The 14,982-nt window shown below is 45.6% G+C and overlaps 4 protein-coding genes across 4 annotated transcripts in view; 1 reads left to right on the top strand and 3 right to left on the bottom strand.

The window, feature by feature from the left end:
- Pmar_PMAR024660 (casein kinase ii beta chain, putative) overlaps positions 1-6,154 on the bottom strand; it is a gene marked incomplete at its 5' end in the record, with an annotated part of 7,855 nt that extends 1,701 nt beyond the window's left edge. The window contains 16 exons of the mRNA XM_002764458.1: positions 678-801; positions 853-932; positions 1,301-1,402; positions 1,447-1,541; positions 1,853-1,961; positions 2,714-2,782; positions 2,828-2,908; positions 3,157-3,212; positions 3,277-3,365; positions 3,761-3,838; positions 4,297-4,416; positions 4,912-5,014; positions 5,078-5,173; positions 5,457-5,524; positions 5,775-5,887; positions 6,074-6,154. Coding sequence (XP_002764504.1) covers positions 678-801; positions 853-932; positions 1,301-1,402; positions 1,447-1,541; positions 1,853-1,961; positions 2,714-2,782; positions 2,828-2,908; positions 3,157-3,212; positions 3,277-3,365; positions 3,761-3,838; positions 4,297-4,416; positions 4,912-5,014; positions 5,078-5,173; positions 5,457-5,524; positions 5,775-5,887; positions 6,074-6,154 — 1,464 coding nt within the window. The remainder of the gene's footprint in view (positions 1-677; positions 802-852; positions 933-1,300; positions 1,403-1,446; positions 1,542-1,852; positions 1,962-2,713; positions 2,783-2,827; positions 2,909-3,156; positions 3,213-3,276; positions 3,366-3,760; positions 3,839-4,296; positions 4,417-4,911; positions 5,015-5,077; positions 5,174-5,456; positions 5,525-5,774; positions 5,888-6,073) is intronic.
- Positions 6,155-6,845: 691 nt separating this feature from the next.
- On the top strand, positions 6,846-8,928 carry Pmar_PMAR024659 (apicomplexan-conserved protein, putative; the record flags this gene model as incomplete). Its single annotated transcript, XM_002764457.1, has 8 exons — positions 6,846-6,955; positions 7,006-7,195; positions 7,257-7,359; positions 7,406-7,536; positions 7,584-7,666; positions 7,710-7,910; positions 8,223-8,313; positions 8,857-8,928. The coding sequence occupies 8 exons, from the start codon at positions 6,846-6,848 to the stop codon at positions 8,926-8,928; spliced, it is 981 nt and encodes a 326-aa protein (XP_002764503.1).
- Positions 8,929-10,839: 1,911 nt separating this feature from the next.
- On the bottom strand, positions 10,840-11,262 carry Pmar_PMAR024658 (hypothetical protein; the record flags this gene model as incomplete). Its single annotated transcript, XM_002764456.1, has 2 exons — positions 10,840-10,923; positions 10,984-11,262. 2 exons carry the CDS (start codon positions 11,260-11,262, stop codon positions 10,840-10,842), a joined length of 363 nt encoding a protein of 120 aa, XP_002764502.1.
- A 1,770-nt stretch (positions 11,263-13,032) lies between these two features.
- Positions 13,033-13,890, bottom strand: Pmar_PMAR024657 (hypothetical protein; the record flags this gene model as incomplete). Its single annotated transcript, XM_002764455.1, has 1 exon — positions 13,033-13,890. The coding sequence occupies one exon, from the start codon at positions 13,888-13,890 to the stop codon at positions 13,033-13,035; it is 858 nt and encodes a 285-aa protein (XP_002764501.1).
- Positions 13,891-14,982: the final 1,092 nt, after the last annotated feature.

Here is a 14,982-nt window from a genome sequence, read left to right as displayed (position 1 = left end):
ACACAATATGTCTCTGGGCTGAAGAAATCCCTTAGCTAAGCTTATGATGAAGATAGTCCTCGACGGCTAAGTATAATCCGACATTGTAAGGCATCGTCCCGCAATTATATCCAGTGTAGTGTTATCTTAATGGGCAAATCACTAACAGAAGGTGCCTCGTGGATTAATCCATGAAGGATAAGTCTTCTTGGGACATCTAGGCTGCGATGAACCGGAGTATCGTCTACCTCGCCATAGATCCACACGGTGCGGATGTGCTTCGTCCGAAACAAAAAATGTATTCCGCGTAGAACTCAGAGTGACCACCTGCCAGCGCCGAGAGACTCCAGTGTGACTGCGGAACTTTGCACAAGATGAATGCAGTATTAGAGTCGAAAGGGCATACGGGAAAAGGGGATACTCTCGATGCAGTCTCGTCATAGTCCATACTTTGCTGTGATTGATGACGTAGTATTGGATACTATCAAGATCATGCGAGTTACCGAATACAACGATAGCGATGTTGCTACGTCAAAGAGGGGGATATTGACCGTGTTAATGAGGAACACAAGGGCAAGATGATACTGACAAGCCCAATGAGACAGACAATGCGACGTTGCTTGAGTATTCTATTGTGAATCTTCTTCGCTCAATAGATGGTCATCAGCCGGATCTGTTGGGAAAGGGTACGGGCCTACTAAAGCAACATCGACCCCACACCATGGTACGCCTCGCTGACCTGCCGCGTTGCTATACCCTTGAAAGTCGATATATGAGGCGCCCTTGGAGACGTCACTTTGGAGTTTCTTCAACACTACTGATCTACAGGGAAACAACTAACTATCAATAAGCTCGGCTGGGGGATGAACTTACGGTCTATTGTGTACTTTGAAACCGAACACACGTGGCTCAAAGTATGCAGGCACTTCTGCTGGGATCAACTTCGGCAAGGTCTGACAGCAGATAATACTGGTCAGAGAATCTCAGGAGGAATTCAAAAATGCGTGTAAATTTGATATGCAAATGTGAAATAAGGCTTCATTTTAGGAGATTAATGAGAATCGATCCAAAAGTATATCGCATATACGCTGTTAATATTGCTATGAACATGTGATGTGATAGAAGTAACCTTTCGAGACTATGATAGCGACGAGTTGTTCACTATCATCAACCTTCAAATAGAAAACAGACATTCTCCACATTTGCATATCATATTGGCACGCACTGTATGCACCCGCCAGAATTCGACTATGATTTTTTTCAACGTTATGAACGGGATTTCCCTCCGGATTCTAATCTTGGCAGTAACTGAGGCTCTCACCTGGAAGAACAGACTAGGTAGAGATGCTCCAAAATAAGCACCATCGAGGTGAGCATGCTTCTGCCGAGGGACGTATAGCTGCTCGCATTTAGGACAGTACAGCTGAAGCAGCATGAAAATTACCGCGCGCCACGAAATTGACCTACCTTCACAGGTTCAACCCTCAGCTCCTCCCCCACCCTTCCGGTTGGCAGCACATGCTGGCCGTTGCAATAGACGCGCGGACACGTACCGTAATCCCCTGAAAATAGCACCGAAATAGTATACACGATCTCTTCTACAGTGTAGGATAATATGCACATGGTCTTGTTGGAGTTTCACCCTAGTGATATGAAAAACACCAGTGAGAAACATATTTCACGACTACTGCATATCACCGCGAACATCGCGTTTTTCACCGAGTTTTACGCCACTTCACGTAAAACGGGTGCAAGTCCATTGTTGGTTTTTGTACACTTCTTCCCCAAGTCGTTTGTGAATTTTAATAATGTCTTGCGGAAATTCCTCAGCTGAAAAAAAACCAAACATATATTCCAGCACTACTCTTCTTACCTCGCAGATATTTCTCCTTCACCACAGATAAGCCTCTAGGAGTAAGGCAATACCGCGCGTGTATCAAACCATACAGGTCAACCGCTTCCCTGTAAATTTCCAGAAAATCCTGCAGAGCAAAAACTGCTAAAATACGCAGATACTAATAACATGAATATATTGTTTATATTAGAGTTTCCCTCGTGATATGAAGAAAACACTAGTGAAAAGCATATTTCACCTTTCACTTCGCGCCAAAACACATGCGAGTAGTGAATTACGCGTAAAACATGTGAAATGCTGCGAGTTTTTCGGAGGATCTCCCTCCCTGGTTGCGCACGTTATATATTTGTATGAGTATCTTCATGCACATCTCGCATGAACCGGTTCATGTATTATTCATGTGGAACACTGTTGAGTATATGAAGAATTGGATAAGCTGCTCTCAAGGCCTACCCAGTTGGGTTGAGCGCCTATTCTCATCTACTCCGGTTTCATGCCAGATGGGGTAATCGGACTGGTGTAATTCGCGAAATGTATTAAATTCACTTCGTATCGCAAATATCGCGTTTTTCACCACTTCACGTAAAACGGGTGAAACTCCACTTAGTATTTATCACAATTACGATCAATTACTTCATCGTTTTTAAGCATTTAATACTCCTAGACTGACTATCTGCTTTTTGAAAAAAGGGCTGCCCGAGAAGAAAAATATTTATTTACATATTGGAGTTTCACGCTAGTGATATGAAAAACACTAGTTAGGAAAATCACGACTACTGCATACCGAGAATAGCGCGTTTTTCACAGAGTTTTACGCCACTTCACGTAAAACGGGTGAAACTCCATTGTATCTCCCCGCATGCTGCCTCACCGACTTACATTATCAGCGAGGTCTTCTTCATCGGGTCGTTCATCACTCAGTATCATCTCCAGCGCATGATCGTAGAACTAAGGCCAATGAAAATGTGAAAAATGAGAGGAGCGAAGCGCTACCTGGACTTTAGCACGTAAACCATACAGGTTGAAAGCGTCTCTGATGTAATCCTCGTCGACTTCAGCGAACATTTCGTGTCCCTGAAGAGTGCTTATAAACACCAACCATGGTACTATCTAATCATTGAAATATCAATATAAAATATCACTGGAGTTTCACCCTAGTGATATGAAAAACACTGGTGAAAAACATATTTCACAACTACTGCATAGCGCCGCGAATATCGGGTATTACGCCACTTCATGTGAAACAGAAGAAACTCCAATGATTAAATTGTATTATTTTATATACAAATTACTAATAACATCATCCTTATTACAATAACTACCTTTAGGCTACAGTACCAGGCGATCCAGCCGCAATCGTCGGAGCACGAATCAGCATCTGAAAGATTCATAATGAGCCCCACAAAAAAGATTCAGAACAGGCCCAATATGGACCCTATTACCGGTGTCCTCCGAGAAAGCTAGTTCGTGATGACATCCACTGGGCGGAGTTGTAGCCAACGATTGACCATGCAGCATCGCCACCGGTGCACTGACAGAAATGCCCGCCCTGGGATTCGAACCCGCGACCTCCAGCTCAGTGTTGATGGAATTTATGTTCGCTATTCTCAGCTGAGTCCAGAAGTTTCCTCACTAATTATACAAGTTTACATACGGGTAAAAATGTAAAGAAACCAATGAAAAATTCCTCAAAATTTCCACAAATTTCACCTACACACAGTGTCGTAATATATATAATCGCTTTCCTCAGCTGATCCTAAAAGAGTTTCCTCACTAACTATAGGAGTTCATAGACAAACAAGGGTAGAAATATACAGAAATCACCAAGAATTTCCAAAAATTCCCTCACAATTTCCATATTGTCACCAACATATGTGGGCGACCATGCGCATATTTTCCCCCCACACTGGTTGACCCACCCATTACCTGTCTCGTGTAGTAGTTGTCAGATTTGTAGATTCCTCTTTCTTGCTCTGGTGATCTGCGGCAGTCTTCACTGTGCGTCTACGCTTACTGGGATTTAACACGGGGACAGCAGTAGGACGGATTTTAGTGACGATTTGCTTTCAGAACGGTTCGGTGGTATTACTACCAGCAATGCGGAGGGGCGCGACCAACAACAGCAACAAAAAGCAACCACTAGGGATGCCTAAATCTGTTCAAACAACAGTCTTGATATATTTGCTTTCCTCAGCTGAGCTCAGGAGTTTCCTCACTAATGATGCAAACTCAGACACGAATTCGAGTAAAAGTGTACAGAAACCAACGAGAAATTTCCCAAAATTTCCTCAGAAATTTCCATATTGTCACCAACATATGTGGTTGACCATATGCATATTTTCCCTCCCACACTGCGTTCAAGACTAGCCTCCCTATCCCGGCTCCCCCAACCCCACAAAAACGTTGCAGAAACTCATGACACACATCACGACCAGCCTTTCCAGAGGCGTAGTCGATCCCACAGGTGGCCAACCGATGAGATGGCGGGTCTGGCATCAACGAAAATCGATACTGGTTGTTGGGAAAGAGGCAAATGAGCTGTCTCTTCAGGCGGCTTCCCATCGTAGAAGTCTACCACGTACCTTGTGGGAAAATATGCACATGGTCAAGTGCAGTGTTGCTATATATGTAATCGCTTCCCTCAGCTGGCCTCAGAAGTTTCCTCACTAATTATAGGAGTTCATATGCTAAGTAGGGTAGAAATATACAGGAATCAGCCAGAATTTCCCAAAAAAATTCCTCAGAATTTTCATATTGTCACCAACATATGTGCATATTTTCCCACACTGGTCAACTACATGTGTGGGCAACAATGGAGTTTCACCCGTTTCACGTGAAGTGGCGTGAAACTCGGTGAAAAACGTGATATTCGCGGCGCTATGCAGTAGTGGTAAAATATGTTTTCACTTATCACTAGGGTGAAACTCCAGCATGAAAATTGTGAGGAATTTTCGAGGAACTATCTTGGTCCCTGTACACTTCTACCCGAATTGGTATATAAACTCCTACAACTAGTGAGGAAATTCATAATTGAGAAAAGCGAATATATATTCCTCCAACACTGGGGGACGGCTCACCTCACAGTAGTGCCGCAGCGATCGATATACCAATCATGACGATCGAACGGCTCAGCCCAGCCTCCAAACAAGCGCATAAATCGCGACTTCGGGGATACCTCACCTGGTTGAGCAGCTGGTCTTTCATTCCAAAGGTCGCGGGTTCTACCCCAGCACCCTTCACTACCTGGCCGACCAACGAACTTGACTAGCCGTAGTGCTTCTTTGGCACACTCTTTCCCATGGAGCCGACCTTCTACCTCCTTTATTTGATGCCATGCTCCTGAGCACAGCTATTACGCCTGGTGTTTAGTTTGGAATCATATTGAGCGATGTACGGTATTAAAGATAATATCATACGATAGACTGTGTATTAATTTCATATATAAATGCTTGTATTAGAATTTCACCCGTGAAATGGAAAACATATTGCACGACTACTGAATATCGCGTTTTTCACACAGTATTACGCCACTTCACGTAAAACGGGTGAAACTCCAATAACTGGTTATATTGCATTTCACAGTGACGAAGGTTTCCCTCAAAAGAACCCCACTGCCCCTTACTCTCATTGACGGCGTTATGGATGGCCACAACAGTACGCATGTCCGCAGCATCAACAGCATGACCTTTCCTAGCAAAAACAGTAGTGGTGACACTAGGGAAGATACTCAAGCTTGAAATATGTTCGCTTTCCTCAGCTAAGTCCGAGAGCTTCCTCATCAGTTATAGAATTTATATAGAAATTCGTGTACAGTAGAAATGTACAGAAACCACTGCGAATTTGCTTAGTATATTCATATTGTCACCAACACATGTGCATATCCCCCCACACACAGCTGTGATGGTGACACTACAACCGTGTCACCATCCCTGGAGCCTACCTCTTAACAGTCCTATAAAACTGTTCCTCACTAGGATACTTGAACATATCACCATCCACCCCAGGTATAGTGGAGGTTACTCGCTCCTTAGACAACGGAGTAGCCTCAGGAACCTGAACAGAGTGAGGGGGTTGCTCTCAAACAGTGCGGGTGAACTTCACACGGTCAACTACGTGTGTTGGTGACAATATGGAAAATTTTTGTTGGTTTCTGTACACTTCTACCCAAATTCGTATGTAAACTCCTGAGCTCAGCTGAAAGTTACAAGTGCAATTTCATCACAATATAGGGAAGACTACCTCCCTAGCCGCCCCTTCGTTATAAGGGGCTTGGATAGAGTCGGGCTCCCCACCGAAGCCTAGTGGACAGGCGGAAACCATAAGGTGGGAAGGAAAAAAAGTCACGCACGTCTGCACGAGATTGGGAAAAAACGTCACGCGCCACGAAATTACCAGAGCAGTTTTGGGAGTAGATGGGCCTCTTTCATTAACCCCTTAAGATAAGGTTAGAAATTTAAACTAACAAACTCGAAAAATTCTTAGTACGTTTCATTGGTCTCTCAGCCTTAAGAGTAAGTATCAGAGTAAGTAAGATTGTAATATGATGATGATAATTATATGGAATGTATATGAATAAATTAGTACTAATGGAAATTCATTCCATTATGGAATGAATTATAATATATGTTAATATAATTATATGTAATGATAAATATATGAATATAATAATAACAACACAGAATGAGCTCAAGTAAGGCCTCTGAGTACTTCTAAAGTATACCCGAGTAACTCTTCAAGTTACTCCTTAACGTTGTGAAATGAGTTGAGTACTTTTAAAGTTGCTCTTAAACTCCAGGCGACTTGCATTATGTTTCCTTGTAAAACAGGAAACATTCAATTTAAAGCCCGATTGGTAGACTTATCAGCGAGAGGCGTTTGTTCTTGCGGCATTAGCAACCGTTGAATGGAGCTTCACCCGTTTCACGTGAAGTGGCGTAAAACTCGGTGAAAAACGCGATATTTGCGATATATTTTTTACTAGTGTTTTTCATATCACTAGGGTGAAACTCCAATGACCGGTGGCACTTCTCCGACCGTTTCCATTCCTTTTGCTGGTAAGAAAGCCTTTCCTGAGGTCACCACCGAATACGGTGTCCGAAGACACGACGCTACTACGAGCATGTGAGAACCACCTCTGCTGTCCTCATGGGCTCGTCTACGACTTTCACCAGATTTACGGGCCGGCGTAACAACTCGTTTGATTCTACCGAGGCGGGAGCGTCTACTACTTCTAGTAGCGACTCGTCAAGGGAAGATTCATCTGATGTTATCAATGGTCATTACGTTAATAAAGAAGATACTCTTATAATTTTCGACTGGGATGATACCATTTTCCCAACCCGTTACCTCACCGTTCAATGGGTAGTAGTAGTAGTAGTAGTAGTACCATCTCTGTCTCAACTCCCACCACATTGTTGAATAGGGTCTCCGAGTAGACGGCCCAAGCCCGCCGCCAGCGTTAATGGCGGCATTAAACGACTACGCTGTCCTCGTTAAAGACACTCTGCTGACAGCCTTGGAATTCGGTGGGAACTCCATCACCGACCAGTCATCATGCTACTACCGTACTAGGCACAGTGATAATAGTTACCAACGCCGAGGCCGGTTGGATTCCCCTCACTTGTGCTAAGTTCCTCCCATCCCTACTGCCCACGTTGAACAACATCCACCACATCTCAGCTCGGACCACTTACGAGCCTCAGGTCGCACACTAGCTTCGCCGAGCTAAAATTTAAGCGTATTTTCTCAGGGCTTTGCATCGGCTTTTGAATGGAAAGACCAGTCGTTCAAACAAGCAATCTCTGAGCATTTCTCGAGCTCACCCGTAACTGGGTGAGAGCCTTCGTAACAGCTATTCACTCACTGCCACTTTCAGTCGTCGTCGCTGCGTAATCTCACTGGGCGACTCAGCCCACGAGCGTCTGGCTGTGATAAACGCGTGTCATGTCCTTAATGAGCTGGCAGCATTAAAAGGGTGCGGTAAGAGTAGTCAACTGCTCTGTAAGAGTCTCAAGTTCATGGAGAAGCCCGATTTGGAGCATCTCAAGAAAGTACGCGGTCTGGTGACCTTCTCACGGTAGCTTCTAGTGTTTCTCTCATTATGGCATTTTTTATGATAGTTCTTACCACTCCTGGCGCAAATCGCCGCCGTATCGAAATATATATTCGCATTCCCCAGTTGAGCTCATTGAGCTTCCTCACTAACTATAGAAGGTTACATACGAATTCGGGTAGAAATGTACAAAAACCAATAAGAATTTCCCAAAATTTTCTCAGAATTTTCATATTATCACCAGCACATGTAGTTCAAGACGTTCTTATTTTCCCACACGGTATCACATTATTGGACGTTTCGACTCGCTTCCATGAGCTTGCTGTTTTTCTTCAGGAACAATATCTCATCCAAGGCTGTCTCCAACAAGTTGTCAGATACGACCAAGATCTGGACTTGTGCATTCAACCTCAGAGTTGTAGCAACGGTGAGCCGGTTAACAACCACTGTGTTCAGCTGTAGGAAATTGTTCATACCACACTTCCCCGAACGATGGGATAATTGTGTGTCATCACTACTACTGTATACTGTTCATTGTTGTGCGAATTCACATATTTGATTAATAAATGCTTGTGGTAACTGTCCATCATCCAACCCATGTCGTCATTTGGCTAACCAGCATGCCAACATGAATGCAGATTAGCGATTTCATTGACAACCGGAATACTCGTCGAGTTTAGTGAGTACAATGGCTATTGCATCGGGCCATTTGTCCAAAGTGCGGTATGGCCGGTGTCGTGCTCTCGGTGATAATGAGAACTACTCGAACTGTGACGAAGACGTGGTTGTGGACATAACCCACTATCTCTATGAATGTACAGGATGGGCAGCTGAACGAGAGCTGAAGAGATTCGCAACATGAGACCACGGAGACTGTGGAGATACTAGAAGGCTTCTTAAAGACAACACGAAGGATCTTCTAGGATATATCAGGAAGTTTTGCTCATGGTAACTTCTTTGGCGGCAAAAGACCATCAATGGCCGTTCCACGATCAAGGTGGAAAAGAAGACCGTTGCATACTATATGCGGAATCTCTCTTGAGAGTTCACCATTGCAGGTTTTTGATCACTACTAGCCATTTGTTATGCATGTCGAAATAGTGATGATCCAGTGTGAGTTATTGTTAACCATTGAAGGGGCTAACGGAATTTAGAGGTTTTATACACAATCATCCTCATAAAATCATCAACTACCATAAAACTATAGATTAGATTCCATAGTTGTGCAGAATGCACGACTACAGTTACTGGAACTCACTATAATTCGCTTGGACTCGCTGTTGTATTATGACTATCACCTCACAGAAACTAATTCTAATGATTCGGCTCAAATAACACCAACTTGTGGAAAGAGCGCCGCTCGGTAAGAGAACGTCTACAGGATGTAAGCCTGAAAGTAGCGCCATCTGATCTTCGTGAATGAGTGTCAACGAACAGTCTACGGTTATTGGTTCAACACTTTAGGTTCGGTGCTGCTTCCACTACAGAGATTCTCTCTGTATAGCCCAGGTCATGTTACTGTGATATGATGATCCCGAATCGGCCCTTTCTAGACAGAAGTAAGCACAATCATCTTTGTTCGTATTCATGGACTCTCTAGGGCTACTGATGTTCAATTCCCTCGGGTCTGTTTCTATGGGGCTCATCATTTCAACATGTTTATAAGCTGATTTTATGTGAACGATTTATATTACTTACACGCCCCAGTTTCGAGACTGATCCAACAATTCTGAAATATTCTGTAATTTTCAAACATGTTGAGACTCATTCGAATCGCTCACTTCTTTGAGCTTGGTTTCGGTCGACTTCAGACTTAACCCCTCTCGTGGGTTTTCAGTAACACAACTCCTCCTTGCGCCATAACTTATTCGGAATAGTACACCGTCGATAATTTCGGTAGCGTGACGAAGGGCTACACTCATAAAATTAATAGGGTGGTTCAGGAAAATGTGCCTTAGCGAAATCCATAACTTGAATGACTTCCCATAGAGGGAATGCGACTCGCAAAAAAATAACTTGGCGAGGGCCCGCAGGTGATGTCTCCATGAGTCATGGACCATGACATCACGAACCTAAGCGACTGATATAACAACCAATGCAATCTGCGTTATACAGATGCCCAGAGAGACCACGATAAGCGAGACCACGACAGTCGATCGAACTACAAAAACGGTTTTTGCTGTATTGGCTTACTTAATGCGGACGAAACTGGTATCGAAGCTCAATGCCACTTCGGTTCACTATGCGAGAATGAGCCACAATCAGCATTGAGCAAAATAAGATCCTTGAGATACAGCAATCCTTCTCCGCTTGCAGATCTGTTAGAAGTAGCGAGCGTAGTAGAATGCGGATGCGTCATCTGACAACAGGTTGGGAATGGTGTGGCGGAGACGATGACTGTCAGACAGCCAAACCGAATAATGAAGCGATTGCGACAAAACTATATCCCTCATGGGACGGCGTCGGTTGTTTTCTGCCCACGGACAGTCCGCGACAGGCCGGAACATGACCAGCATCGGTGCCGTCACAGGTCAAAATGAGTCTTACCTAGGAATTTGACGAGTCTTAAAGACTCGTAAAAAGCTATGGCGGGAAGATTTGTCTTGAAAACCTTGAGATACAAAGCCGCCAAGTTTGGAAACTTCGCGTTCACCTGAGTGGGAGCAAAAGACTAACCATCATTGGAGATTTTCATTTTGGAATTCGATGCTGAACTACATCTTCAAAGGTCTTTGTCATCAACTTCGTGCCAATTTGCTTCCTCTTGTAAGATTTAGCGACCTCCACCTGCGATTCAAGCAGTCACTGACGGACCTTTCCGGACTCGCATCCTACAACGATTATGTGGCCGATTATTCCATTCGGTTTCGTCTTGCTTGGTTCGGGCCTAAACGCGAATATTCAGTCGGGCCCATCGACGGGAGACGGGTGCACTAGCCGGTTGGAAACCCGCTCACATCTTGGCTCTGAGCGCATCAGTGATCTCCTTAGTGGCAGTTCTATCAGGAATAACCACTTCGACCACGGCGATGACTTCCTGAGAGTATAAGCTAACCAATCCACCACTCCGCACGATAACCGAATGGGAAATCCTCACCTTGGTCTTGCGTTCCACTCCGACCCAGCAAAGATGCAGCTGACAGTCAGCGGCTACGACGTCCGAAATGAGGCCGAATTTGTCACCCTTCTGGTATAAGCGATAATCCAAGGTTTCTCCGTCCATAACCACAGATGGGGCCACGTCGCGGTTCATGGCGGGTTTGAATACATTACTCCGGAGTCTGGCGAAGATTGAACGGGGCTTCGACTCCAGTGCACGAGCCGTCATTGCCTCCAAGTAGAGGATGCCAGACAGCAAGCAGGTGAGCAATCTCATTATAGAAGGAGTAAGAAATACTCTTGAGGCTACTAGTGACCAAACTATCGAGCAATTATTTGGTGAGAATATTCGCCGAGTGTCACTCGGACTATGGATGTAGCTACGTGCAGGACAATTCAGTGCCTGCAACGGCACTGGATAGTCATCGGAATATGCTTTGAAACTCGCTGCCGAAATAACACCACGCTATGATGCACCCGAGAGGGAGAGACCTCCAAAGTTCTCCAGGCTCCCGGCCTTCGTATTCGCCTATGACTCATGGCGTGAGTCTCACGCGAATGCACGAAGGCACATCGGATGGGTAGACGTCCGCACAAGCACCTCTATATGAGGTGAACTGGATATTATCTGGTCGATTGGCCAGTAGCTTGTAGTTCGTACTAGCCATATGGTTGCTTCGCGGTAAACCGTGGCTAAATCGACTCCGTTCGACTCCCTTCGAGACTCTTACTGTTGCACCTGCGTAATGAGTCTTTGTGCGAGCGTGAAGCGCGACTGTCGCGCTGCGACATTCGTTATGCGCATGCGTTCATTCGCCATTAACAAGTCCACCCTTTCCGCGTGAAAATGAGCCTGTACCGGCGTATTGGTCTCCTCAAGATATTGAGTTACCACAAGTTGGTGATCAATTGACTGAAGTACTATTAGTACTGTACTAATCGACGCTCCTCTCACTACAACCACCTATATCAACACGTTGGAAGCCCGAGGGTGGGGATGTAGAGGTTCTACAGAGTACAGGGTCCTACTCCCCCTATACTATAACGGAGCACTTGATAGATATAGCCGTTATACGGAATTAGCTCCTTGCGCATCTCGAGTTGCCTCGGTGCAAACCACCCTTCCGGGATTCGAAGACATCCAGCGAGCCCCTTGTGGGGAGGGTCCTAATTTGGGCGAGCGAACATAAAACCTACAACTACAGGGTCTCGTCTCACCTGTCCCGTCTCGGAACATTAGCGCACGCCGATTATAAGATTCAACGTATAACAAACGAAGGCAAGTCAGATCTCAGGTAAGGTATACCGAATGGATAGGGAAAGCATCGTCCCAGGAACTATACGACACGGCAATCTAGATTCGGCGCATGCGCTGTGATTCAAACAGTAGAAGTGCAAATTTCTTTTCGTGTTAGGATTAGATTTACCAACGCGATGCCAGATTTAGAGCGAGATAGGTCGCTAGGGATAGTAGAAAGAGCGTAAGAATCCTTAAAATCTCGTTTCTGCGCAGTGCCTCACGCCACATGACGTGCTGTAGTAGCTGAAGAGATGGTAACCTCCTAATAATAGAACTCAATACACAACAAGTGAGCAGAGCTAGCCTTGTACGAGAGCGGACGTACAATAGAGTAGAACGTATCAGGATATGTTATGTTACAACTATGATTACGAACTACGTATGAGCTACAACTAGCTCTAGCTTTGCAGCACCTTAGCACGGAGGGACAATTGTGTTCGGACCGAAAATTGGGAGGCAAGGAAACAACGTGGCACAATGGTCTAGCCACTGGCACAACAGTATCGTTCAGTCGCGTGCGCCCTGTGGGTTCTCGTGACGGGCAGACTGTGATCAGCACAGTAACGTCCCATGATTACTTGTCATTGTTCAGTTCCCCGGAACCGATAGTCATTCACTTAACTACGGCATTTCTAATCTCGCGATGCTTCATGAGTGGCAGCCCGAATATATAACACAACACGCGACGTATTGACAGCTCAGGTCATGTTACTGTGACATGATGTTCCCGAGTCGGCAGGAATGCGCTCACTCCTCTTCCACACAAAGATAATGGCAATCATCACCGTTCATACTCATGGACACCCTAGGGCTACTCGCATTTAATTCCCTCGGGTCCGTCACGAAATCTGGTTGGCATCGTTTCGACACACACATACGCTGATCTTGGGCGACGAAAAGTACTAGTGGGAACTCCCAACTGGGCCTAGCCTGGGGAGCTTCGAAGTAATAGGCCATCTCTTGCTGAACATACTCGTCTCTTCTCGCTTTAGCATCGACTTCATATCCGCCGACCCGCGGCGGACCGCTGTACGCCCACGTACCGCCCTTCTCCTTCATCGTAGCCAAGTTGGTGATCTTCACATCAGCGCCGCCATCCTCAGCATTCAATGGCGCAATACTTCCTCTATTTCCCGGTTCGTTAAATTGCATCACCGAATACATAGTAGCAACATTATGAACCATCGGTGCAAGTTGTTGGAAAACACCATAACGCTCATCTTGGGGATAGGGACTGTCATATCCCAAGTGCCGCCTCGTCGTTGGCAACATAGCCTCATTGAAACCCGCATAGTGACCGCTCTGACTCACATGATCGGACATATCTCGCGACTCGAACACTCCGTATTCGTTCTCCTCTGCTCCAGGAGCGCCTTCCATGACCAACACAGTTCCATCTGGAAGCTGGTTCAACTTGTCATCAACCGCTTCCTTCGCTTTTTGGTAGTCGACAACTATCCACTGTGAATTATAAGTGCCACTAGGAAGGTCACACGTCTCCATAATATCCTTCCACGAGCTCGTGTCATGAGCTAAGGCCACCACTATCATTATTCTGATGAAGTCTGGAGTGAATTCAGGTGTTCCAAACCGACCAGGTTGCATTATATTAGTAGTAGTCTCAAAAGTCACCAACCACGTCGATGGTCGCACCACCCAGTCGTCTGTACCTATCCCACAACAAGGCCCCACCAACCTTCGCGAAAAGCTCTTACTGCTGATGCAACCAGGATAGCTCGAGAACTGCACGGTGGCATCCGACCTGTCCTGCAGGACCATGGGGGCCGAGATTTCCTTCATTATCCGTACCATCTCAGGGAAACTTTCCCAAGTGGTACTGGAGGAGTAAATTCAAAAGAGCCACCAAAAGAAAGCATATAGCATGCGTGATCTATGTAACATAGACTATGTTCGCTTCCCTCAGCGGAGCTCAGAAGTTTCCTCACTGATTACAGAAGTATTCATACGAATTCGGGTAGAAGTGTACCAAAGCCAACATGGATTTACCAAAAATTCCTCAAAAATCCAAAAGAGCATCTCATCTTACTGCGCAGAGATAACGTCACTGATAGTGCCTGTGCTATCCCGTACGAGCCTAACGAGGGCGCTGCAGCGCTGTGGGACTCTCATCAGCGGTAGTGATGGACTCCTCTTGCCGTGTTTATGTGGGTGGATCTCCGCCAAAGACGGATGCTCCCGACCTGAGCCGCGATGAAGGGCCCACCCTGGGTAGGTGTCTCTCACTGATCTGTTGGAGTTCTGGTAACTGCCCATCTGCATTGATCGCTAGGATGTCCAAGTAAGTCAAGATGCTTTTACTCGCCGACGGAGTGAACTGAATGGAATAGATATTTACATCAGTCAACACCCTTGTGGTTTTGAAGGGTGTTTCAAAGCCTTGTGAGCAAGCTGCAGCCGAGAACCCGTAGAAGGGCCGTATCTTCCCTCACGCGCCACGAATTTGACTGAAATCTGCACTCCGATCCGGATACCGAAAGCAGAATTTCGATGCGTACTTGTACGTATGTAAGAGAGACCGCGAGGTTTCGTTGGACCCTTCAGAGATTAGTTTCATTCCTTCGTCATCCTACCTTCGCTTCAGTGCTAGCACCGACCGCTCTGTTATACCCATCAAGAATGCCCAGGAGTTGACAGTAGTGACCAAGAGCTAGTTGGCGGTATTCCCCTTCCAGTCGG

The sequence above is a fragment of the Perkinsus marinus genome (genome assembly GCF_000006405.1).
Source record: "Perkinsus marinus ATCC 50983 genomic scaffold scf_1104296977064, whole genome shotgun sequence".
In the NCBI taxonomy this organism is placed as follows: domain Eukaryota; phylum Perkinsozoa; order Perkinsida; family Perkinsidae; genus Perkinsus; species Perkinsus marinus.
The sequence above is the reverse complement of the archived record's forward strand: the minus strand, read 5'-3'. Positions and strand labels throughout refer to the sequence as shown.